At 38.7% G+C, this 25,856-nt stretch overlaps 2 protein-coding genes across 6 annotated transcripts; both read right to left on the bottom strand.

The window, feature by feature from the left end:
• Positions 1–665: 665 nt before the first annotated feature.
• On the bottom strand, positions 666–19,506 carry LOC122084319 (K(+) efflux antiporter 3, chloroplastic). Of its 5 annotated transcripts, none has more exons than XM_042652466.1 (19): positions 19,134–19,505; positions 17,235–17,615; positions 16,875–16,976; positions 15,242–15,322; positions 14,211–14,312; positions 12,601–12,678; positions 10,679–10,747; positions 10,441–10,491; positions 7,954–8,067; positions 7,756–7,857; positions 7,528–7,662; positions 4,751–4,932; positions 4,520–4,655; positions 4,158–4,229; positions 3,979–4,080; positions 2,507–2,668; positions 2,219–2,308; positions 1,983–2,144; positions 666–1,099 (listed from the first exon to the last, which is right to left on the bottom strand). In XM_042652466.1, the coding sequence occupies exons 1-19, from the start codon at positions 19,170–19,172 to the stop codon at positions 776–778; spliced, it is 2,484 nt and encodes an 827-aa protein (XP_042508400.1). In that variant the 5' UTR covers positions 19,173–19,505; the 3' UTR covers positions 666–775. The 5 variants fall into 5 exon arrangements, 4 of the variants coding, with proteins under 4 accessions (XP_042508400.1, XP_042508402.1, XP_042508403.1 ...); XM_042652468.1 differs by lacking the exon at positions 19,134–19,505 and adding an exon at positions 15,978–16,104 and having other exon boundaries at positions 17,235–17,376; XM_042652469.1 differs by lacking the exon at positions 19,134–19,505 and adding an exon at positions 15,978–16,099 and having other exon boundaries at positions 17,235–17,376.
• Positions 19,507–20,486: 980 nt separating this feature from the next.
• Positions 20,487–24,332, bottom strand: LOC122084957 (phosphoenolpyruvate carboxykinase (ATP) 1-like; the record flags this gene model as incomplete). Its single annotated transcript, XM_042653367.1, has 12 exons — positions 20,487–20,859; positions 20,983–21,151; positions 21,236–21,405; positions 21,544–21,722; positions 21,807–21,872; positions 21,966–22,139; positions 22,220–22,518; positions 22,614–22,714; positions 23,233–23,317; positions 23,424–23,577; positions 23,708–23,892; positions 24,055–24,332. Coding segments are annotated over 12 exons (2,004 nt in total), but the record flags the coding sequence as incomplete, so codon positions are not given.
• Between the last annotated feature and the right edge of the window lie 1,524 nt (positions 24,333–25,856).

Genomic DNA, 25,856 nt, shown 5'->3' with positions numbered 1-25,856 from the left:
TACGGGGCTCATATGGTAAATGTGAGAGGATGTGAGAAATCAACTCACACCACCTATGTGGGTATCTTTTTCCCTATTTTCTTTTTTGTAGGAAATGGGTTCATTAAACAAGCAACATATGTGTTTGCGTGGTGGGGTTGGGGGTGGGGGAGAAGCACCAATGGGCAATGAGGTTAGACACAACTGTATCATATCTAGAAAGGCAGCGATGCCATTTCATGTGAAGAAGAGAAATGCGCAAAGGTGCTAACATACCCTACCGAAAAGGCTCAAGAGAAACTTTTCCCTTTTTTAGATAAAAGCCTGAATTACATTTTGATTGTTTGATATTATTTGACAAAAATGCCCTTTAATATACCTTCTCATAATATGTTTTATACATGATTTTTTTTTTTTGGTAAAATATGTTTCATACATGAAAACCTCTTAAATAATACGAAAAAGGCTAAGCACACTGCTGGGATACCCAACCTGTGTCACTCTCTCTCCTCTATGTGCCTCTGGAATCTTCCTTGAGTCCTTCATTGAAGTCGATGAAGAAGGCAGTGAAGTATGTGCTGCATCTCCTGATTTGATAATGGTACTAATAGGGAGGTCTGAATTGCTGATAGTCAAACCATTCAAAGTCCAATGAATTCTTAATTGGGCTATTCCCAAACAAACAGTTGGAGGAAGCTGCTTCATATAAAGAATCATTCATGTACAAACACAAAGGCATTAGAGAAATTATCGTTTACTACAACAATAGAAGAGAAGAATCAATATTTAAAAAAAATCAAGGTCCATTGCCTGTCGTTATACAAGGTCTTGTACAGTCTACTGTATCTTTCTCATCTTGAGAATCCACATTTATAGCTTGGAAACTGTCTTCTGTTTCCAAATCACAATACAAAACTCCATTGCCTTCCATGCCTTGAGATTGGACTGAACATTCATAACCAAACTGGCCATCTCCTCTTTGGATATCAGATTCTTGGTTATTTTTGAATCTTGAGATGTGGGGGGTCTCCTGGTGGTCCGGATTTACCGATTGTTCTTCAGGTGAAATTGGAGAAACAGAAATGGGAGACACTGCCCCTATCAAGTCAGCAACCCTTACCTGTTCCACAAAGGAGTCACTAATTAGTAGTTGAAGTGTTGTTTTCAAATTATATCAAGTGAGATATTAGCAAGGAAATTGACAGAGGTAAGGCTTCAAATCAGATTGATGATCAAGATAAAAAGAAAAGCACAAGAGACAAAAGAAAGCAACCGTTTCTAAATTGGTCTCATAATCAAGAAGAGAACAGGGGATGGGGAGAACCAGAAGAAGATATTTTCCCCGAAGTTATAGCAGGATGAATGAAATTCAACCAAGATAATATTGAAACCAAACCAGTAAGATCATCTAGGGAAACCAATCACTTATGGAGCAGAATGTTAAACAATCAAGCAAAATACCTCCACAATAAGAATAGCCGACTCAAGAAGGATAAGGGAAAGGATGGAAGAGGACAGAGGTTTACATACTCGTAAAATCAAAGATGCAAATTTAAGCCTATTATATGACTCTAGAAAAGCAAACCAAACTCATGGAGCTACCCCTAATATATTGGGAGAAAGCATTTGATGACGATGATGACGACGATGATGATTTCCCTCCCTAGCACACACTTGGACAAGCACCACTTCAGCAGACCAGTTCATGCGAGCATGAGAGAGAATTATCCTCTATTTTTCCTTAAAGGAAATTTTCCTTGCCAATAGCCCATTCAAATGTGATGGCATAACCATTGGCCCTATTTGGTGAAATCTTTAGTTTCAGAATGGTTATGCTCATACATATGCAATTTATAGCAGCAGGGTCTCTAAATGGGAAACCATGAAATGATGATACCACACCTCTTCATGTCACCCACATGGACAGTAGCAGTTTGTAAGACTGTTCTTACATTCTAGGCAACTAGCTTGCTTGCATCCATTCCATATCATTGTAGAAGTACCTGCAATGGCTTCATAACATCATAGTCTCGGTCATCAGCTCTATTCTGTGCATCCTTAGCTTGAAGCTCCATGGAATCTCGAACAAGCTGACTCAAATAGGCTACATCATCAGACATGACACCCAGTCCTTTTAAAAGCTTAGAGCCAAGCTGTAAGCTAGTCTGCATAAACACAAGGATCAGTAGTTTCCCTGCCACAAGAACCAAATGGAAAAGCATAGTTGAGTAGATGGTACCTCAGCATTCTCAAGAATAGCACCTGTTGCACCTGCTTTCTTCAGATCTAAGAGATGAGACAAGTCTTGAGCCATAGCATATATGGGGATCTGTTAAGACAGTTGATTTTCCGCAACAGATCAGAGAAATACTGAAGCTATTAAACCATATTCTATAAATCAATAGAATAACTGAAATCGAAAGTCTATAAGAATTCAATAAATTCTTCATGAAAATTCCAAAATACTATTTTTTGCTTCAGTATCAGCCTTGGAAAAGATAAAGTAGGTAAAGAAATGCAAAATCACCGCAGGAAAGGCAAGCCGAATCCTTTGAACAGCCTCAACAGATCTTTTCTTCTCTGTGTACATAACCATGATAGCTTTTGGAGAAGAAATACCAGCAGATTGGAGAACAGCTGGGCGTGATCCATCACCATATAGAACTGAAAAGCCAAGTTTCTGAGTCGCCTGCTTAGGATAAAGAAGTACAATTAATCACATTAGTCAAATCTCACCTTCAGCCCCAGAAGCTAGAAATGAATCAGCAAAGTCAGCAGCTGCCTATAAGGAAAGGTATGGACATAAAGTTACAAGATAGACACAGGGTCTACAGTTAAAAATCAAAGCGCAGGGCAGGATAAAGCCCATTTCAAGCTTGTCCTGGGCCTCCTGGAAACCTATTGACAAGTTTATGCTACCAAGGAGACAGACTGGGACTAAACCACCATCAGTACTGGTTAATAGGAACACTTGTACCCAGTAGAGACCACACACAAAATTAATTACATGTATTAATTTCAGGCCATCAATATACTCTCAACACTATATGAAGACATGGTCGACAGATATGCTAACATAATGCAAATAACTACGAAGTAATTGGTTTTTGTCTCCCAAACTTTAAAAATCTACAAAACCAAGTGGTAAGCAAGGAAGATTGTGTATGTAAGTAGTTAGCAAGGAAGATTGGGTTTGGGAGGCTAAATTGTTTCTGTCATAGAAGTGACAGAAAACGTAAGGTGGCACAGTAGTATTTACATGATGTGAATACACCAAGTCACCGATAGAATGAGTTTGACACAGTACTTCAGGCAACCAATAGCAGACATGGCCTAGTTTTTTTCTACTTGGGTAATGTAATCAAGTGTGTGACAGAATAATTCTTCCACCACCCCACCCAAAAAAAAAAAAGAGAGAGAGAGTGCGCAAGTGTAATATGACAGAAGAACACTAAATAAATGCAGATGAACATGAACAGTTAGGTGAATTTTATACAAATATTAGTTCAAAACAAGAACTAATGAAAAATCAAGTTTTGTACAAATACAAGTTATATCTAACACATGAAAATTAGGGTGTCCAACAGTGCCAAATTTCAGAAAATGGAGTGTTTTACTTCAATTGGTTATTAATGTGTTCCGCCAGGAGTTTTGCATCAAAGATGGTATCCATGGGTAGCTAAGCAAGGCAGAGAATGCCCACAAAAAGGATAATCACAATGCAAGAAGCCATCCTCCCAACTTGATCTATACACATGCAAAATGTGCAGCAGCAGCGGAAGCTACAATTAGCGGTGTCCCACCCACAGAAGTTTATGAAGAGAATATCCTGATAACCTTAAAAACAATCTAAAATTAATTCTGTGCCCATGATGGCCTGAAAATACATCAATCTACCAGACAGATGTCGACTTAGGATTCCTCCCTTCACCCTTCCTGATTAGTGTATTTTCTTAATATGAATTAAGATGGAGAAGAAAGAGAGTTATCCACACCAACCTTTACAACTGCAAGATTAACATCAAAAGCTATGTAAGGCCAACCCACAAGATCACCATCTGTTCCAGAGGCCAAAGGAGTGGACAAGAAGTTGGCGAGGACCTGAAGGAAAACGTAAGCACCTTGAACATACACATAATGAAGCCCAAAAGAGTACACCAGAATGGTAATTTCTTTACCTGACCCTTTTGTCCAAATCCAAGAATGACAACTGGTTCACTTGCATTGAAGTTGACCATCTCAGCAACTTTCTGTGGCAATTGGAAAATATCTCAGGTTACACTACTGTGGGTAAGGTAACTAAATAAAACCAGAAAAGAAGATATCCTAGGAATCCTTCTAATAGAACCTAACACAGAGGCAGCAGCCCCCATGACCAGCAGGAGGAACATGGCAACGGGAATGCCCCACATTAAAACAACCACCTTAGCCAGAACTGGCTAGTTATGCTGATCTTAACAAGTAAAACAGCATTCTTCTGCAATGTTCTTAGATTACTCTTCCATTCTGTAACTGTCAGGTGTAGGGTCTATGTACATACATCCCCTGAGTCAAACTTCTCATCAATGAAACCAGCTGCCTTCTTTCCAATTTCATTCAGCAAGGGTGTCAATGCCATTGATAACACCACAACAATTATAAGCAGTTTGTTCAGCTCAAGTGGTAAAACTCCAAGCCTGCTTGTGAAGGGCATCATTAGAACATAAGGAATTAGAAATTTATGAGCAGACAACAGATGCACAATAATTAGGATAACTTATTAGCAACTGACCTGTTTGCAAGAGAAAATACAACAAACCCAAACTCGCCTCCTTGGGAAAGAAGGAATCCTATCCGTACACTTTCTTGAAGACTTAGTCCAACACGGGGACCTATTGCTGTTATTATGAGTGTCTTGATAGCAATCAAACCTGCCAAGAGTGAAAGTACATTTGGCCACTCTCGGAAAAGGAGCTGCATAGAAAAAAATAATAATAAAAAAAAAATTGTATAACATATACAGAGGTAGCAAGCTAAAAGGAAAAACTCTGCCACACAATTTATATATGTTCTTTTAAACTAAAATCTGCAATAGCTTTTTCTATTTTATACTTATGCCAAACACCAAGAGGGCAGGCCCTGTGCAACAGTAAGGTTGCTCCACGGCAACCTAGTGGTCACGGGTTTGAGTCAGGAAACAGCCTCTCCGTGAAGCAGGGGTAAGGCTGCATACTTTATTACCCTCCCCAGACCCAGTAGTGGAGGGAGCCTCATCCACTAGTTATGCCCTTTTACTTTTGCCAAACACCAAATGCAGACACTATCAACTTTAGTGTCCAAGGAATGTAGAAAGCATGACTCCATCTTTGAATATGGATGCATCAAAATGATTTATTGTTGTTAAATAAAATGGGATAGCACACAAAAACACTGCTTGTGGGTCTAGCCCAAAACCTCATGTCATTAGGTAGAGATGGCCCAAGGGTATATTAATTATTAAAGCACATCCAATATCCCAAGTAACCGATGTGAGACAATACATGATGCAATTCAGAAGAACAAGGCCAGAAGCAAACCAGGCCATTGGACTGGACCAAGAATGGACCAATATGTTTACCTTTTGAGTGTCCAATGGGTCATATGGGCTGTGAGACAATACAAGATGCAGTTCAGAAGAACGAGGCCAGAAGTAAACCAGGCCACTGGACTGGATCAAGAATGGACTAATATGTTTAGTTTTGAGTGTCCAATGGGTTACATGGGCCACGGGCTTAGTAATTTTGGGTTTACTATTGTATTGGGTCAATTATATGAAGGATTTAAGGCTAATATGGGATTAGTGTTAATTTCTGTTTTCATAAGTTGTATTATTTATTTTAGTAGTGTTTCTTGAAGGTTTTGACAGATATGCTACAATCCAGCCATAGTTTCTATTTTGTTAAGCTGCATGGGGTTTCCTATTTTGCTTACCATATAGAAGTTATAAATAAAGTGTAGGGGATCACAATACCCCGAATGATTTGAACAATTTTCTAAGCTTATGTTTGCTGATTTCTGTGAGATTCAGAACTCCTTTACCGTGGGATTCAGTGAAAGCCCTTGTGAGATGCTAAGTTGGACTAGTGAGACGCTAGTCAAGTTCTAGGTGAAACGCCAAGTTCATATCCTTCTTCTATCTTCTATCTTCTCCTCCTCCTTCCATTAGAGTTTCAAATCATACCTTAGTGCTGGAAAAGGCGCCACATCAATCCATCAACTCTCCTGTTAGTGGTGGATCATAACTCTCATTGGTGCCCTGTGGCAGGAACATGCCTATCCTAGTTTGCATTTTCTGTTACTTTCTTTTTTCTACACCAGTTTGCATTTTCTGTTACTTTATTTTTTCTACACAATCTTCTTAATTTTTTCCTTAGTCAATAATTTCATCCCCACTTTCTGTTTTGGTTTAGTTAATAATTTCATTCCCCACTTTCTGTGTTGGTTTCACTTGCTATTTCCTACAATAGTTTCTGTTTTTTCTGTAGTTACTAAATCTGAGTTTCCATTTTCAGCAATTTACAATTTTGGTAACCTTTTGATTTCTTCAAATCTGGTTCCTACATGTTATTTTCTCACTAAATCTGGTCTCTCTTTTGGTGACTTGTTATTTTTTAGGCTACCCATATCTTCAAATCTGACCATCAGATCAACATAAGATTACACAAACTTGTTCTCCTTAACAAACAGCAGACCATTCAACCATAATTTCATGCATATCTGAGTTATCCCTACACCTGCAATCCTGTCACAGGCTGATCTCCCATTGGACATCACTGGTTCAAGGTTAGCACTGCATTAATACCTCTACAAATCCCAGATGAACACTCTTCACATGTAGCTTTGGCATGCATGTGATGCATCTAGTTAGAGTTTGTGTGCATGTTCTGATGTTATGTTCAGTTTCTGTAGTACATATGGTTACTGTCCATGTATAGTCAAGCGTTTATATCCTCTAAGTTGCATGTCTTATGTCTTGCTTTCATGTTCCAAATCTTTTCTTTCTTGCAGAATATTCAAAGGTAAATGGTACAGTAATATTATCAATTGCATTTATAATTTTTTGACCTAGGATGGATCAAAAAACTTATGTTGCACAAACAGAAAATTTTCAAAGAAAATCTCAACTGAGTTGCAAGTTGGAATAAGGTCTAGGAACCCAAAAATTTGGCTCCAAAAAACAAGGTGGACTAAGTCCAGCAACCATTCTAGCCTTCTAGGGTCTAAGGATCAGGTATGAAAGGTTCTACAGACAGATTCACCTAATAATGACTGACCTAACTGCACCAGAAAATCAACAATAGCAATGTGTTTCCATATTTTCTACTCTGAGAGAAAATGAACAATTTGCAAATATTGAGGATAGAGGGAGAATCATGTAGATAAATGCAACAGAAACTCTTATTGCATGGATGTTAGAAATTCATAATATATCTGTGTTCAGAAGTTTGCTACAATGTTAAGCCCATGTTGCAAAGTACAAGTATACAAAAGGAACTATGAGACATAATATAAGAGGTAAACAGATCGTACCTGCATGTCGATAGATGCTCCTGTAGTAACAAAAAATAAGCCAAGAAATAGGCCTCTAAAGGGCCTTATATCAGCTTCAATCTGCGTCCGAAAATTTGTCTCTGCTAGAAGTGCCCCGGCCAGAAATGCTCCAAGCTGTACAATGGTGAAAAATTCATCAGAACATGTAATAAAAGAGTTAATATGCCATATTTTATCATTCTTCAACCTTGAAGAAAGACAACAAACCGTGTCACTGAAGCCCAATTTTTGGGTCAGAAGTGAAGTCCCAGCAACTGTTAGTAGACAGAGACCAACAAAGGCTTCTGAGCTTCTTGTTTCTGCAACAACCTGTATTATGAATTTACCCTTAATTTCTTTCTTGTAAGGTTCGAAAATCGTGAATTGCAAGCAGCTGTTAGTTATGTAAAAGAATCTGATACTAACCTCAAAGATACGCCTGAGAAGGTATTTTCCTCCAAGAGAAAGCAGACCAAGACCACCCAAAGCCTTTAAACTTTCTGTAGCAAGCATTGGCCAAATGCTTTCCTCAACAAGATTCTACATAAGCATAGAGAGAGAGAGAGAGAGAGAGAGAGAGAGAGAGAGAGAGAGAGAGAACTTATGTGGTTATAAAATTAACTGATGAACATTAGAAGCAAATAAACTTAAGAAGGATACAACTGACTGTCAGGGAAAATACATACCAAGAACCCAATTGACAAGAAATAAAATTGGGAAGTATAACCAAAAGTGTCATTGCAACCAGGCCTGACACTCAATTTGACACACAGATAGGCTCCATCACCCCTATCTACCTGTTTCCCTTTTAGAGTCATACATGTGGCATAGAAAAGTAAAAATGGCCATAAAGTTGGAGGCAGAAGCTAAACAGATTGACCTCTCAAATTACATGGGGAAAATACAATACAAGCCTACAAGGTCATCCATGAGGTAGAGTTGGATCACTAAAGTTGACAAGTGGCTAACCTGGGAGGACTCAACCTATTCAAAAGCTGGAGTTTGCCACATCATCTATTACATGGCTTAAAACTAGTGGGACATTGTACAAAGCCTAGCACATCCATTCCACGACACTTTTTCCAATACAATTTGATTCCAATGTCTTAGATAATATAGAAACACCAAAAATCGAAAAATATAGAAACATCAGGAAACTAAAGAAGACAAAGATCCCCCGCTAAAGCAAGTGTAATGCAGTTGTGCCAGCTAGAACTTGTGCAAACAAGTTACTGTAACCTTAAAATCAGGGTTTATTTTTATTTGTTGTAAATTGCAGGATTAAGTACAATGAAGGCCAAGGTATCTGGTTATTTTCATTACAGTATCTGCAGAGAAAAGCATGAAACTTCAGAAGGTAGGATTCTACTTCTGCATAAGACTGATGTTCCACTAAGTTGCTATAAACCATGATTCAGACTAACATGAGTATTTAATTCAAAACTGTCACAAACCACGATAAAATGCAGCAAATAAGGCAGCTATGATTAAGAATCAGGAAGCCCGATGTTCCCTTGTTTGTATTACCATACCCTAAAAGAAGTCCAGCTAGCGGCAGATTATTTAATATCAAGAATGACAAAATAACAAGTTCCTACCAGAGCGACAGGACAAGGACCTAAGAGAGTATAGTGTTGAGTGTGTCCATGTAGTTATGAAAAGAAGGTTTTATTCCCAACACAAAAGTTGAGAGGTGTTCGTAATTATTACCCACTAAAGAAGCCCATTAGAATTAAAACCCATTGAACCGTAAGCCCAATATGTACATAATCCATCCCAAAACTCATTTAGGCTATAATAAGTCTTATCTTATGATTTGTGTGCATTAGAAACACAGGGAAACCCTCCAGACAGTTGGAGGTTTGCAGATTTGGTGCTTCCCATGCCTGCTCTCTTCTAGTCTCAGTTTACTAGAATCTGAACCCGCAGTTAATATTGACTTAAAAATTACACTTATCATATATATAGTATCACCAATACTCTGTGCTCCTTAGCCACACATCCATATGATTGTTTTTTTTTTGCTAACAACAGGTATCCAGGCCTTCAGCTTGACTAGTCCCACGGGCCCATACTGACCCCACAACCGCATGGACCAGGTCATAACATGGTTGAATGAGAACTAATCAAATTTCACCGAGAACAGTGAAGATCACTAAACACCCCGCGTGAGTGGCCCCAAAGAGGTAAGAGGAGTCGATCTCAGAACCACACATATCCTGAGGCTAATGTCCCTTGCCAACTCAGCTACCCCCTTGGGGTTACATCCATATGAAGTGATATCCAAGAGAGATAAAAGAATATCATATCTTCACCAATATGTTTTCCAGCGGAAATCCAATCTACTAAATACCTAATAAAAATTTGCTTATCATAATTTTTTCACCATGATTCATCAGAACCACAAACAAGAAGTTTATATGTCAAAAACCACCAGTCTACAATTCACTACCAGATGTATGTTGTCAGAGGAGGGAGGACCTCAGCACAATGATAAGGTTGCTCCATTTTAACCTAGTGGTCGTGGATTCAAGTCGAGAAACAGCCCCACCATAAAGCGGGGGTAAGGCTGCGTACATTATGACCCTCCCCAGACCCCATAGTGGTGGGAGCCTCATGCACTGGACACGCCTTTTTAATCTATGCTGTCAGAGAGAAATTATTTGACTTTCATTTCTCACTAAATTAAGCACATCGAGAGTTGAGTGTCACTATGACCAATGGATACTGTCAACTCAGATGATACTGGAACCAGCAATACTGTCAAATTGGGACCTGGGCATCTCAGCAGTTCAATAGCAGGTTAAGTTTTTTGATATTATATGACAGTAATTTATTTCTTTGTCCTAGTGAAAATTCAGCTGTATGTCAACATTTCAGTACATTAAAACAGTACCAAAACTTCTCACATACCTGACTCTCTAGCACTGGAAGCACGACTAAGAGAGGGACAACGGCTATGTCCTGCAAATATCAACCAGTAGGGATCCAAAAAGGTTATTGACTTGATACCTTTTGATGAGCACTTCGCATGATTGACCCTATCCAATTTCAAAAGGAAAATAGAAGAAAACATAATAGCATCTTTTCAAAAATTATTATGGGAAAAATAAAACAGAGTAGCTTAATAGATAAACACAACGAAAAGAACCTGAAGCAGAAGTATTCCCAAAGTTGCTGAACCAAATCTTGTTGGGAGTTCGCCTTTCTCTGCAAGGAGCTATACAGAAAACTTGATATGAACTTAGTTTATCAGACATAATCATATTAGAAACATAATTCCAACCAAAAAGATCATGGCAGAGATAATTCAATACAATTAATAATTAATTTAGCATGTGTAAACTTTATTAATGTGAATACGATGAAATTCTTATATTAGTTATTTAAAATACAGATTATATGAATTTTATTAAACAACCACCGTCTACCCCAAGTTCCACAGGATGCTGCAGAATTGTTCTATGCATTACCAAGGTTCATTCATGTCTGTCAAACTCATTTTTTAATTCCATATCTTAGTTATGTCTGTTTTTAACCTCTGGAAAGAGTCCCAACAGCAACAGGTTAAGTATTCATTAATTGTGTTAGTTGGGAAAGCAGTTCGTTAGAGAGTTACTATTTTTCACATGCACTGAGGCCTGACACTACCTAGCCGACCCCATTAAGTTGGGATAAGGCTGAGTTTGTTGTTGTACTGAGGCCTGGCACTACCTAGATGGATCAATCTGGGAACTGGACGCCAAAACAATGGCAAAATCAAACCTATCCTAATAAAAATGGCAAAACCAACACTGGTGGCTGATTTATGGATTGAATCCCAGTGGGCCTCAGATCACCCTTTTCAGAGAGCTTCCTCGAATTTTCTCTCTTCCTGTCCCCAATGATAAAACCTCACCCCCCCCCCCAAAAAAAAAAAAGGGTCAAAGATTGTAGAGCAGCAGCAGCAGGCATGTGTGTTATGGTAATTGTTACTAGATCAGAACAATATATAACAGTAATTAGGGGACCAAAAGAAGAGACACAAAGAAGGAAGAAAAGAGTGCAGATTGATAGGGTTCAAATACCCTAATCGACTGCTAACACATATATTTATAAGATATAAAAATCGGTAAATTACAAGTAGCATCCCTGACATGACAATTTGCACATAAGCCCCTGTCGGTAAACTTTAATTACAAATCATCTCCTGCAATACATATTTCTTAACACTCCCATCTCAAGCTGGAAAAAATGGAGTACTATCAAAGAATGTCGAATCAACATGAACATACTGTTTATGAGAAACAGGATTGGGTACCATGGGATTATGGTGTATTGAGTGTAGCTAGATTAGTTGTTTAGTTTTTCTTTCCTTTTCTAGTTATTTCTCCTTATTATAATTGGACTTAGACTCTTAGCAGGATTCCTACTAAGACTTGATGACTTAATGTCATATAATGAAGGGGCTAGACCATGATGGGTAATCCAATTCCTATCGTGCTCTAGCTTTCTCTCCTCTTCTCATTCTCTATTGTGATCGCTACACTTCTTTTCTTCTCTCTCTTTGTTCTTTGTAAGTACTGATTTTTAGATTTAGCATATTGTCACATGGTATCAGAGCTCTGTTGAGCAGTTCCTACCTTTTCCTTCTCCTGGTTTGGAAGTCTTTCAAGGTCTTTCCCTTTTCTTGGTTGCAGCAACCTATGCTGCCATATCTGATATATGGAACCTTAGTTTGATGTGTATGAAAGTATGATGGAGCACTTGAAATTTCTATTGGTATTTTGAAGGTTAATGTCCAAAAACTGATCATATAAGTATATATTTCTACTCTTTTGCTCTCTGAGCAGGCACGCTATCCTCAACATTTGAAAATTTTCATATGACAGCCAGTGATAAAGTGTCAACTAGCTAAAACTGAAAGTTTTCCAGAACTAATAGTCCAAAGAATTTCAAATCACTGCCAAGTGTATATTATCTGAAGAAAAGGGCTCATATAGATGACCCCAATTAGTTGGGATAACACATCTTGAGTTCTTTACCTTTCAAACATCAAGCAAACCTGGTAAAATCTATATAAAAAGTGCATACCTGAAGAACAAAAGCTGAAGATGACAATGAGAGAGCAGCACCAATCACTATAGCCTCATCAATACTTCTAATGTTGACCTGCATTAGGTTTATATAAGTCGATGAAAAGGATATAGTTAAAGTAGCTAGAGTTTTGATGGGAGATTATAGACTTATAGTACCAAATTCCAAAATATTAACGAAGTATGGATCTCTTCCCTCAAATAAGGATATTTATTGAATATAACTGACGGGAGAAATAGGATCCGTGTAGGCAACCCAATGGGGATAAGGCTTAGTTGCGTTGAGTATTAATTAGATGTCAAATCAACATAGCATGTAGCAAGGAATTTTGTAAAAACTAAGTATCTTCTAAAAATTTGAAGGCTGCTACTTAGGTGAAACCCGTGTACCATAACCATGGTTCAAGATTTTGGTCGACATGGCTGAAATCTCACGAATTATTTAGGTTTTGACATGATTCGAAATGAAACATAGGTCGACTCACTAGGCATGTGGTGTGTCAACCTAAATTTCATTCTAGTTTCGATCGAAACGTTACAAAATAGCACTTATAAAAGCACTAGTTTTGGTCGACCCATTTGGCACATTTCATTGGTTTTTGACAACAAAGGGGGCAGGGGAGAGTCAAGAAAAAAAAGATTCAGTGATTTTTGGCCGAATCACCTACATTTCTTAATGGAACAAGGTGTTGGGTGCTATTAAATGGTTTTTCATCATTTCAATGCATATTTTAATTTCTTTAATTGAATTTTGTATGTTCTAGTATTAAATTATGTGTAAAATAGAATATATTAGAGAAAAGTATACAACAGGGTATGGCGTACGCTAGAAACTAGGGCCTAAAACCAAAGTACCATTTTATTGTTTTTTTTTTTACAATCTAAAGGTTCCAATAGGTTTAGAGATGATTAACTAGGGTTTCCCTGAAGTTTCAGGGCCAAAATACAACCATTTGACCTCCAAATGGTAAAATGAAACACGCAGCCGAAATGTACCAGATTTTGACCGAAATCTAGCCAAAATATCTTGAACTATGAGTCTATGACCATAACAGGCCATACTTTGTCCTGGTGCTCCCAAGCCCCTTCCAAAAAAAAAAACCAGATACCCAAACCATCAAACTCACAAACTCTAACCTTTGACTGCTTTGATTCATTTCAACATCTCCAAATAACATATTTGATATGGTCTTAACACATTTGTACAGCTCATTTATATAATAACAACACGAAAAATTAAAATTAACGAAGCAAGAGGTCTGGAAGTATCCATATTGAATCACATATTGGAACACAAGAAGCCTGGTTCCCAAGTAGCAATAGTACTGCAGTACGATGGATGCCTACAAGGATCAAACAAAGTCATGCCTTACAGACAGCCCAAGCACTGATAACCCAATAGTTCATGCTCAGAAAGGAATCCATGCCTCTTAAACATATTACAATTAGTGAAGCCAGAGGATATGACATGTCTATAAATATCCCAAGGTGTATAAACTGTGCAAGAACATCTCGAAGCCAATAACCACATCAGAGGTAAGATAACACACTACAATATATCAAGAGTGTCAGCAAGTAAAAAAAGATATTGTGATGCTCCTATCATACCAGATCGGGCCTTGAGTGGAAAAGGAACTCCAGAATTCTTGTTCCAATGGCCCCATTAGGTGGAAGCTCAAATGCTGTAAAAGCGAGGGTTGATAAGACAACCTTCAAGAAATAGGGATGGAAAGACATTAGACGATTGCCCAAGCATTTATAGAACATATAAGACCACATTTTAAAAACATAAATTAGAGCAATCACAAAAGAAAGAAATCTAACATGCGGGATAGGTAATAGCCCTATGTCATGATCAAATCCATAGAAAATACAGTCAAGGGACCATTCAACTCTGGGTTCAGCCATAAACCTAATCAGAATAGGAAGCTTCACTTAGATAAACTAATCCTTTTTTCTTTTTTTTTTGGCACATACCCATCAAATGTGTTCTCGAAGGACTGGCAAAGGCAAGGATTCAGGGATCAGAACTTGGGATGTTTTCAGTCCTGGCCGATCCTGAGTAAACTCCGCAGGTGCGACACATTTGCCCAATTCATAAGGGAATGATCAAGAAGATCGTTGTATAGGCATAATTGGCTGGATCAGTCACAGCCAATCCCAAGTTAACTTGGACAATACGGCCATTACAACACTGATTCTTCAATCCTTGGGTTGAGGGATAGAAGAAGTCTGCTCCTGAATAAACACACAACCCAAACAACTTACTACATCCTAGCTAGAAATCTGTTTAGAATATATTTCCAGGGGAAACCCACTAAATGATTACACTAAAGAAGATTCTTATCGTTTTATCTCATGGAAAGAAAACAATATGATTGGCACCAGTGCTATCAGAGAAAGAACTGCGTGTTTATCACATTGTTAAGAGTACAAACAGGAAATGGAAGCATTTAATTCTCTGAAAGAAGTATATAATTACCCTCACACACACACACAAAAAAAAACAAAAGCATGCAGGAAAAGAAAATTGACATATGCACCCACATGCACAAGCAATACACAATATACATTCTACATGATTTGAGGCCCACTCATCCCTACTGACAATTGGAATGCAGTCTTTTCTAACAGTAAACCTGAGTCAATCCCATGCCAAATGCAAACTTTGAAAGAGCTTCTAACCGTGCAAGTGAAAGCTCTAAACCCATTTCGAATAGCTGCAAAAGAGCATAATAATAGTCAGTCAGAAATAATGAATTTCCTAGCAATGAAAAAGTATGTCCTACAGGACCGGCAGAATAAATATGCGAGATAGCAGATTGGTCAAATATGGATACGTTCTTTGTTACGGAAGAAATAGAAATTGAGTCTATATCATCATGCAAAAGGAATGTGGAGGAAGGAATATCTGTTTTTTGGGCAGAAAGTGCACCTACTTAGCAACAGCAGTGTTCACAACAACTCATTAAAATGCTGTGCGTAAAGATTGCATGTGTTTCAATACCTAACTTTATGGAGAATCAAAAGCATGAAGAAAATTCAGCTTTGATTTGGAATATCCATGCTTTTACAATCTCAAATTAGTGCTTCTAACAGATATCAACGGTAGTTTTCTGAAGTCAGTCAAGCAATATCAAATACAGAAAACGAGTGTTAGCACAAGAAAGAAAGGGAAGGAAGAAGAAGAAGAGAATAGAGAACGAGAGCCGCAAGCCTTGAGAGGAAAATATTCACTGTTTGGTAAGAATACCAAACCGTGACCGCTATATTGTATTATATAGTACAGTGTCCTCAGTAAAATTACAAGAGTACCCCTGATTAGTAGACATTACATAAAAGACTCCTAATCACGGAATTATATACTGAAAATACCTCCTGCAGTAACACTAACACAATAGCAGCACTCTTAACAGTCAGGATCAGCAGCAGCTCAGAATTGAGACTGTGTAATGCAGATGAGAGACAAGGTTCTTTGCTCACATTTTGGATGCTGCCTGTGCTATCAAACACCAGACACATAAAACCACAAAGGCATGGTCAAAGCCTTATTCTCTTTTTGCAAAAAATGTTCTGTCTTGTTAAGATATCTAACAAAATAGCCTCAGGTACTCATTTGTACCCAGTAATTGAAGCAGAACAGGGGCATCGTTTACATGTACTAAAACCAAAACAACAATGAAAGGTCAAGCAGAGCTTATACAAACTTAAATATATTGAAATGATAAAAGTTCAGGTACTTGAATACAAGGCTGCACTCATGTCAAATAACCCAGTAAGATGCATTAGACTGTATCCTTAGTCATGTAACTTGGTACTAGATACTTTAATGGATTCAGGATTTTGAATCATGCTCAACATGTCATATTCAAGAAATATTGGTTCAACTACTTCACATGGTTACTGTGATCTGTTCGACCCTCAATTGTCCAGAAATAGTTGCAATGAATTTTCTTTCTTCTACTTCACATGTATATTTCCAAAAAACAACAAAATTCTGCAATTGATGCTTATATCTTCTGTTATTCTGAAATATGCATGACAAAGGGTCCTGGCAGCCTGGAGATCTTCAAAACAAAATTCTTTCAACGAACAAGTCATGTTCATTATTTGGCATATACAATGATTGCAAAAAAGCATATGCTTTGGGGATTTAATTAGAAGTGGAGGTTGTCATCAATGTTAAAAGGAACAAAAAGGATAAATTGATAGGAAAAAAAATACCAAACCTCCAAAATATAAGATCAACACAGAAAAAATAATTGAGCTCACCAAGAAAAGGATTCCCCATTCAGACAGAACCTTAACATCTGTGAGATTTCTAAACAAGCCAAACTGGTTGAGTACAACCCCCGCGAAAAAAAAACCAAGTATCTGAAACCAAGAAAAACTCAAGTTACATTTGAGAAGCATAGTGAAGAATTTGTAAATAGAACTTGCAACAAAAGCACAGAGAAAAAGGAAAAACTCACAGATAGCGATAAATAATGTAGATAGTTAAGTAAAGAGAGGGGAGGGAAAGAGCGGAGGAGGAGCTACCAAGTTCATAGAGAAATAGTAAAAGGAACAACAACAATTTCTTTTTAATAACAATAATTATGCAATCCCTAAAGAGTAGTAAATTAGACTTACGGGGCTAGCTCTGATGATCTTGAATGCAGGAACAATGATAACAGTCACAGCTAAAAATGTCAATGTGTCCAAGCCTAGATCATTAATGACATCAACAGCACTGGCAACATCAAGCGCAGCATATGTCCTGATTCTTCCCCTGTATGATTGTTCACAACTATAAACAGAATAACCTCTTCTACAAAGAACGGTAGGAGTTAATGATGGCATGACTGCAGTGCCATTTCCTGTAAAAGGGCCCATTCTGCGATGTGCAGTGCATAATAGAGAACTGATTTGCCGATTATTGGAAGACCAAACATGAAAAGAATGCCCATTCATACTTGAAAACTCCTGAGGGTGGACCCTTATTGGGGTAATATTATACACACCAGTGTGTCCCTGCAAGTTAATAACCATGTGTTGGAGATCAGAATTTGCCGATATATATATATATATATATATTTCTCTCTCTCTCTCTCTCTCTCTAAAAGATAAGCAATAACACATTTATACACATCATGTTAATTTAGCACGGGGAGGGGAAGGGTAAGGTATACAGGCATTGTTAGTATAGCACAAATTATAACCTGATAAACCAGGCTTTTGTAAAATATTAAGCCTTGAAAACCAATTATTACGTGATTAAATTATCCAATGTGAACATTAAGAAGTTCCAATTGCACCAGTAAAGGCCACCGTTAGCAATTGAAATGCAGAATGTCAAACGAGCTTGAAGATAAGGTCCTTGACAGGTGTTTTAGTAAATACGATGGGATAAAGGAGCTCGTAAGAAAATCTTGACAGCATTCCACTATACTAGATGTTAGTTCTGTTAGCACTGGCATCGCAAAATGGGTGGAAAGAATCATGAGAAACATACAACAAGATGGGGGGGGGGAACTTGTTTGCAAAACAGAAAAGGTCACAGGTTCTGGGAGTGAGGTCTGAGGAAGGTAATAACGGTTGGTAGGCAATCAGTTATGGAGATTTGGCAATGAAGAACTTTCCAACTAGAGATAAGTTATTATATATGGAGCATCAAGTGGAGGTTGAGACGCCATTAGGGTGAGGGGCTCTCATAGGGTTTCAATTTAGCATAATATTATGAGATTCCACGATCATGTCTATGGCAAGGATTGCATTTCAGTTGGGTAATGCTGCTATAATTTGCTTTTGGTAAGTTAAATAGATGTTAGATGGAACGTTATGTGAATTATACCCCACTTCACACTCTCTTACTTCTGATTAGAGTGTTTGAAGTTAAGAGGGAGGATCAATCTTTTTGATCCTATAATTTGAAAGGACTGCCGGATTTTAAAATTGACTTTTGTGCTGACCTCATTCAGGAATTACTAAATTTTCTCGTTAAACTCAATGTCTAAACAAAAAGCAATTGAATAATGGGGCTAAAGGTGATTTCCAAGATAAATCCCATTGCTATGTGATGATGAATATGAAATTGGTGACAGAGCAAAAATTTGAATAGTGCAGGCTTGCAGCTCCTCCCAAGGTTGAGGTATTTGCCTAGGTAGAAATCTTGTCAAAATTTTCAACTCTTGAGCAATTCAAGAGAAAAGGTTTCAATTTGGTTATCAGGTGCTACCAATGTTTTGAAACTCAGAAAATGTCCAACCTCAGGTTCCTTCTGTGATGTGCCTTTGCCCTATTATCTAGGAATAATCTATGGCACAACACACACAAAAAAAAAAAAAAAAAAAAGGTTGAACTGAAACATAGTACTCAGTGGCCAACAATTGAAGCTTTTCTATGAGAGTAGTGATTTGTAATGATAATCTTTATTGAACTTTGAAGATAAATTCCAGGAGAAGTTAAGGACGGAATCCGTATTTGAATATATCCGTCAGAAAAAGGGAATAGCATCAAAGGAAGATAACCGAAAACAGTAAAGAAGTTTACCTTAAAACCATGGCGAAAGCCACTGATACCATTTACCATCAAATTTTGTGGACTGGTGATACATGAATTCGACTTTGGTGCTCTAGATGGTAATCGAGGAGAATGAGTTCAACCAAGATCCAGATAGGTCGACGGCATTAGTTTGTCTTCGGAAAGCCGTGAGCAGAGAGAGAGGGATATGCTTAATGAGATAAGGTAACAAGATTTGTGATCTTTCTTTGCCCTCTAATAATCTTTGCAAGCCAAGAACGGAGGAGACGCCACACGCCAGAGAGACCACAGAATAAAATCTAGAGTAATCGATTACGTGAAAAGGTTTTGACCTTATGGAGTTCCTCAGTCTGTGTGGAGGAAATTGACTTCACGACGTTGTGATTTCTACTTTCAAATAGATCGGCCTGGGATTTGTATACGTGGCCTAATCATATCTTCATGGTACTTTACCCGGGATCCTTAAACGCTTAGCACCAGTGGTTTGTTTAATTTATTTACTAAAATACCCCTCAAATGTTTCTTGTCCCGTCCTCGTCCCAACTCCCAAGTGTTTCTTTTCCTACCGATCAACCGTTGAAAGGGTCAGTCACACAGATGCCACTGTTCTACTATATGGTCATGTTGATTCTATCTAACGACCAATTCTAGAGTTTCTCGCTTTGTTTCCGGTTGATTTCAATTCGGTTTGATTTTTTTTTTTAGAAATAACTTTTAGATTGCAGGTATGCTAGGCTATGTGTTTTTTGCACATCACAGTCATCAATATATTAGGCATGTAATTATTTTTGAATAGCGAAAAGTATCAACAATGGATTGAGGTTAAAATAGATTGAGTGAAGTATCAAGGTTTTTCATAATTTTTGTTCTTTTCACTTGTTTATAGAAATAAAAAAATAGGTCTAACTTGTTTCTTCATTCATGTTTCCAAACATAGAAATAGACATAAATCAGACGGCTCGTGATTCACCTTGATTCGGAGTTTTAAATCATTTACTTAAAAACCTATATTATTATTGATTCAAAGCTAGAACACAACCCGTTTAACATGATTTATGGTTTGGGTGGGGCAATGGTCGGCTGTTATTTTCCCTAAAATTTATTTCCACTGTGATGTTTGAGACGTGTGTCATATAAGAGGGTACGAAAACCGAACTCGTACGAGGGCGTCTATTCTTCTCCATCAAGCACCTTACACCTTAAAACCTTAAATCTTCAACCCCATAAACCCCACTAAAGAAATGCTAGCGCTATCAGCTGCCCAACATGGAGGGCCTCACCACGTAAACAGTAGGATCCATTAATTATATAAAAAGAAGAAAGGGTTTATACACACAAAAAGAGAGAGAGGGAAAGGGCGCATGAAAAAGTTGAATTTTATATATTAGGATTAGGAAAATAAATCAATAGTTTCCAACCAATGCCACAAACAGGATATCGAACCAAAATCTATTTGTATCCCGGGCCCCAAGTCCCTAACCCTAATCTCCTATTATACAACCTCTTTTTTATTTGTACTTCCCAATCAATTGTATCCCCCGGCCAAAATCAAAATATTGATTCTATTTCATCGATCTTACATTCACCCAGATCAGAAGTTAGGACCAGCTGCAAGGATCTGCTCCATCAGAGAGATATCATTGCCAATCTGGTAATTCACAAACCCCTCAAAGTTCTTCTTGAATAGGCCTGCAAGTTTAATTAGACTCTCATCATATGCCTGCTTATCCGGCCACTGCAATCCAATACATAACCGTTAGTGAATACAAGATTTTTTTATTATATAAGCTTGTCAAAATGCCCTAAACAACAGAGAGAGAGAGAGAGAGAGAGAGAGAGAGAGAGAGAGACAACTTACAGTGTTTATTGGGTCCAGGATTTCTGAAGGCACACCCTCGATTTCAGTGGGGATCTCCAACCCAAACACCTTGGTCTTCTCGTAATTGGCTCCCAGAAGACTACCAGAGTGAATGGCATCAATGATCTTCCTAGTGTAAGCCAACTTGATGCGGTTACCTGAGCCATACCTGCAAGGAAGAAGAAGAAGAAACACATTAGGCGAAGTTGCATCATCTACTGGTCTTGATAATATCATAAGAACACATACATACCTTCCACCAGACCACCCTGTGTTGACAAGCCATCCAGTGGCTCCATGCTTCTGCATCTTCTCAGCCAGCATGGCCGCATATTTGGTGGGATGCAACATTATAAATGCTGCACCAAAACAAGCTGAGAATGTTGCCTGTGGCTCTTTAATGCCCTCCTCTGTCCCGGCCACCTGTTTTCACGTCAAGATATACCAGTTGGGAAACCATTTCTTATCCCCTCATAATGAGTACATATATGGTATTTAAAGTGTGTAAGGAATTATGCAGGTGCACGTGGGTCATAGATGGCATAGGCAAAAAATAATTACCAGAGCCGTGTACCCGCTGATGAAGTGGTACATGGTCTGGGCCTGGCTCAACTTGCTCACTGGTGGGAGAACACCAAACGCATCACATGCAAGGAGGATGACGTTCTTTGGGTGTGGGCCCACGCATGGTATCTTTGCGTTGGGAATGTACTCAATTGGGTACGCCGCACGAGTGTTCTCTGTATCAACATCACACAACAATATTCAACCATTTAAATAGACATCTTCTCTCTCTGTCAATAAAAAAATATTTTTATTCTTACCTGTAACAGATTTATCTGAATAATCCACCTCTCTGATGTGCTCATCGAACACCACATTTTCCAGGACTGCCACGACACAAGAAATTTTTAATAATATCAATTACCAATCCATATCTGATGATCAACCCCAGAATGATAGATTGATCGAAAAAATATTACCAGTCCCGAACTTGATGGCATTAAAGATATCTGGTTCCTTCTCCCTGGAAAGATCAATGCATTTGGCATAGCAACCCCCCTCGATATTCGATACTCCATTTTCACTCCAGCAGTGCTCATCATCTCCAATTAGAAACCTATTATGGTCTGTGGAGAGAGTCGTCTTCCCCGTACCTAAGACAAGCATAATCATTAGTACGTAACAAAGAAAATAACCAGACCAAAGAGATATGCAGGAGAGTGAGAGACTGTACCTGATAATCCAAAGAAGAGAGCAACATCGCCGTCTTTACCCATGTTGCAACCAGAATGTAAGGAGAGGATTTGACGCTTAGGCATGAGAAAGTGCATGACACTGAACAGACCCTTCTTCATTTCTCCGGCGTACTGAGTGCCAAGGATCACCATTTCTCTCCTACCCAGATTTAGATCTATGCTAGTTGAGGATGTCATGTAATGGGTATAACGGTTACATGGGAATCGACCCGCGTTGTATATGGTGAAGTCCGGAGTACCGAAATTTTCCAGTTCTTCAGGCGTGGGTCGGATACACCTGCACCACCCAACAGTATATGTATACGAAGGTTAAAAAAGGAAGAAAACTTGCTTAGAGGCGTTCTAGAGTTAGTTCTCAGTCTCTGTACTTACATGTTATGCATGAATAAGGAGTGGTAAGCTCTGGCTGAGACAATGCGGACTTTGATACGGTGCTCCGGGTCCCAATTCAGGAACTGATCATTCACATACACCTGAAATTTTCAACGTTGAATAGTGAATACTATGAGTTGGCCAATCATTAATTTATTCTCAAAGAGGACCTGGATTCGGGAAGCGGACGTGCGAAAAACCGTACAACTTGACACAAACGGGTCCTTCTATATCCAAACTCCGAAGACCCAAATTCCAAAACCTCCTTACCATATAATAATGAAAGAAACGATAAGAATTAAGAACCGAATGCAAGGCATCCGTGTGTCCGTGTCACCAAAAGCGGGAAGTACAAGCAAACCAGACAAGAAACAGCTCCTGTCAACGAGCCATGGCAGACTGGGGTAGAGACAAGAACATATATATTCCTTCCCTTAAACCAACCCACCTTAGATATAGGAGCAAGCATCGATGGCGGCTTATTAGTATATTTGAATCAACTTCAAAAACTGATCTATTACCATTCATAGCTAGCTTGGAGGTGGAGGAGGAGGAGGAGGAGGAGGAGGGGGAGGGCGAGAGGGAGAGGGGATCTATACCCCATAAATATATATAATACCTTGTCCAACGAGTTCAAGTAATCAACGGCCCTTTCTCTGTTTACCATGAAGGTGTGCTCGTCCATCTCAATGTTGGGTGAGCCCCTATGGAAAAAATAAAAAATACTTGAAGAAGAATATAGAAAAGGAAAAAAACGATAAGATGGGAATTGGTCAGAAGTTGAGAAAATTAGGGAACAAACAAACTTACTTTCCCCACCAAAGTTCACCTTCAGTGGTTTCATCCCTCACCACGCGTTTATCCCTTGGAGAACGACCTGTCTTTGCTCCCGATAGCGTCGCCAAGGCACCACTCGACGTTATGAATGATCCATGCTCGTACTTTATCGCCTGCTCGTATAGCTCTGTGACAGATCGAGAGTTAAAATATATATATATATATATAGAGAGAGAGAGAGAGAGAGAGAGAGAGAGAGAATCTCAGTCGGAGATAACGCAATCAACAAAAGAAAGAGAAAGAAGGTATTCATTTACCGCCAGGTGAGAGATTGTACAGGATGTGGGTGAACTTTAAAGCACTGTCACTGGTGCCGAAGTTAAGTGTTATCTGGTGATCTGAAACGTGAGAAACCGCCTTTGGAGTTTCACCAAGTTTCTTTGCTGGGTCTCCTCTCACCACCCTAGGCCCTGTTCCCCTCGTCAGAGATGCTAGCGAAGCACTGTTCAGAAAATTAAAGGCACGACATATTAGTCAAAATCAAATCTTTTATAACCCCCCCTCCCTTTTTTCCATGGCACTTTAGAAGAAACCTACAGGGGAAATTTCTAGAAAAGCTATTTCCAGTGGGCCAGAAAGAGAGAGCTTCTTTTAATAGATATACCTGATGGACTGGAGCTGCAGCTTTTGGCGATCCTCTTCGGAAATGGTAGCGAAAGAAACTTCACCTCCTCTGAAGGGCGTAGTTGGCGAAGACTTTTTCTTCTGGAGTGAATGCAGCTCATCGATCGTCTGCGCTTTCACGGGAGGAGCACTGTCGTCGTGACAGATCCCATTTTGTTTCTTTGTTTGAGTTTGGATCTTTTCAAGACCATTGCTACGGTTGGCTTCCTGTTCCTGTTCCAGCGTCTGATAAATTCTCGTTCTCTGTTCCGTTCTCCGTCATTTCTTCTCTGCGAACTAGAGTTCCAAAAAATATCATTCATCGTATTAGAAAATAGAAATGTCGTAATTAATCCTTAAAATTAGGTTTTTTAATCCAAAAAAATGTAGAGAAATAGTAGAACGCACCAGAAATCGGACCTCGAAAGGATATGGAAAAGAAAAGATAAATAAAATAAACAAGAACCCTAAAACAGATAAGAACCAGAGAACACGAAGGACTCCACCATCCAACTTCAGTAACAGTTTTAAAAACAGAAGAGAACGAATGCGAAACAGGGCACTCAGGGCTACCTTTTAAAGGTCTTCGTCGGCCCCACCTAATGCGATCCCCAACCCAATCAAATCTTACCACAGTTACATCTTAACCCTCACCGTTAAGTCGAGTTGGGTAACGGAAGAAACAGTCACGGACTCACGCGACAGAGGATCCCGGTCCGTCACGCGACCCCAACCATCTCGGTCTCTCCACATTCCGTGCATTTTATTTGGTCAATTTCACTTTCTCGTAATTATAACACAGAAATATCGCATCTTTGAGCTGTCTGTACAGAGAATTGATTTCGTGTAGACGCAGTATGACATGTCGGAACCCCACGAGGATTCAGGTGAGTCCCTGTTGCTTATATAATTAAGATTCTAATCTGATGGCTGACAGATTGACGCGCTTTACTCTGCCTTGCGTGCTTGAGATTCTGAGAATCTTTCGGCGTCGGGTGGCCGCTGGCCACAGACCCAAGTCTTTTTTTGGTAAAAACAGAGACCTTTAGTTGCCATATCTATTTTCTTTCTCCTTTAACAGCCTCTACATGTCGGTCGATCTGATCCAATAGTTAGTAAGACAGTATTTATTTTTATCTTTAGATTAGTTAATAAAAAATTTACCATATATTTCAAGTTAAAAATTACCACTTCTATCAAAATCGACTATCTATGGAATCAAATTACATTTCCTATGACCAAGACCGATAGAAATGTCATTCAGGCATCGTTAGAGTCAGTCCAATACATCTGGTTGAGCCATTTTAGGGATCGTCACTGTATTAACTATTGCATTGACCAGAAAATAATAAAAAGATAAAAAAGTGGCATCTTTAGGGTATCTAAAAAGAGGTTTTCAAAAAGTGTGTGGTTTTCTTGGCCCCTCTCAGGTCCTTCCATGTCGATTTCTTATATGGATAACACCTTCCAAAATTTATCTTTTTACGTATTTGACAATAAACACAAAATCTTACGAGACGCACAGCAAATAGCAAAATATCATGATATTTTGCTTCTCTATCAAATGTAAAGGCGTTGGACTTATTTGCATTTCTCATCACGGCCACGTAGTTTCTAATCGTTGTTATCCCAAATTTTTTTTTTTTTGGTAAAATGTTGTTATCCCTCGCTTGCTGCCCTTAGTACAACCTTTTAACGAAAGCCATGTCATACGCGTCTGCCAGGAAACTATCGGAGGTTTAAGCGACCCCTCTTGGATAACGGTGCTGTCGTCAGCACCCCGAATCATCTAAGCAGATGATT

The sequence above is a fragment of the Macadamia integrifolia genome, chromosome 7 (assembly GCF_013358625.1).
Source record: "Macadamia integrifolia cultivar HAES 741 chromosome 7, SCU_Mint_v3, whole genome shotgun sequence".
NCBI lineage: Eukaryota > Viridiplantae > Streptophyta > Magnoliopsida > Proteales > Proteaceae > Macadamia > Macadamia integrifolia.
The sequence above is the reverse complement of the archived record's forward strand: the minus strand, read 5'-3'. Positions and strand labels throughout refer to the sequence as shown.

Excerpts from the sequence above, each read along its gene's own strand:
- LOC122084319 (XM_042652466.1), bottom strand. The coding sequence starts at position 19,172 with ATGGTAAATGGTATCAGTGGCTTTCGCCATGGTTTTAAG. Across the intron at positions 15,323-16,874 it reads AATGGGGAATCCTTTTCTTG|CTATTCGAAATGGGTTTAGA; the intron begins GTGAGCTCAATT and ends GCTCTTTTGCAG. Across the intron at positions 2,309-2,506 it reads TTCGGCTTGCCTTTCCTGCG|ATCCCCATATATGCTATGGC; the intron begins GTGATTTTGCAT and ends CTGTCTTAACAG.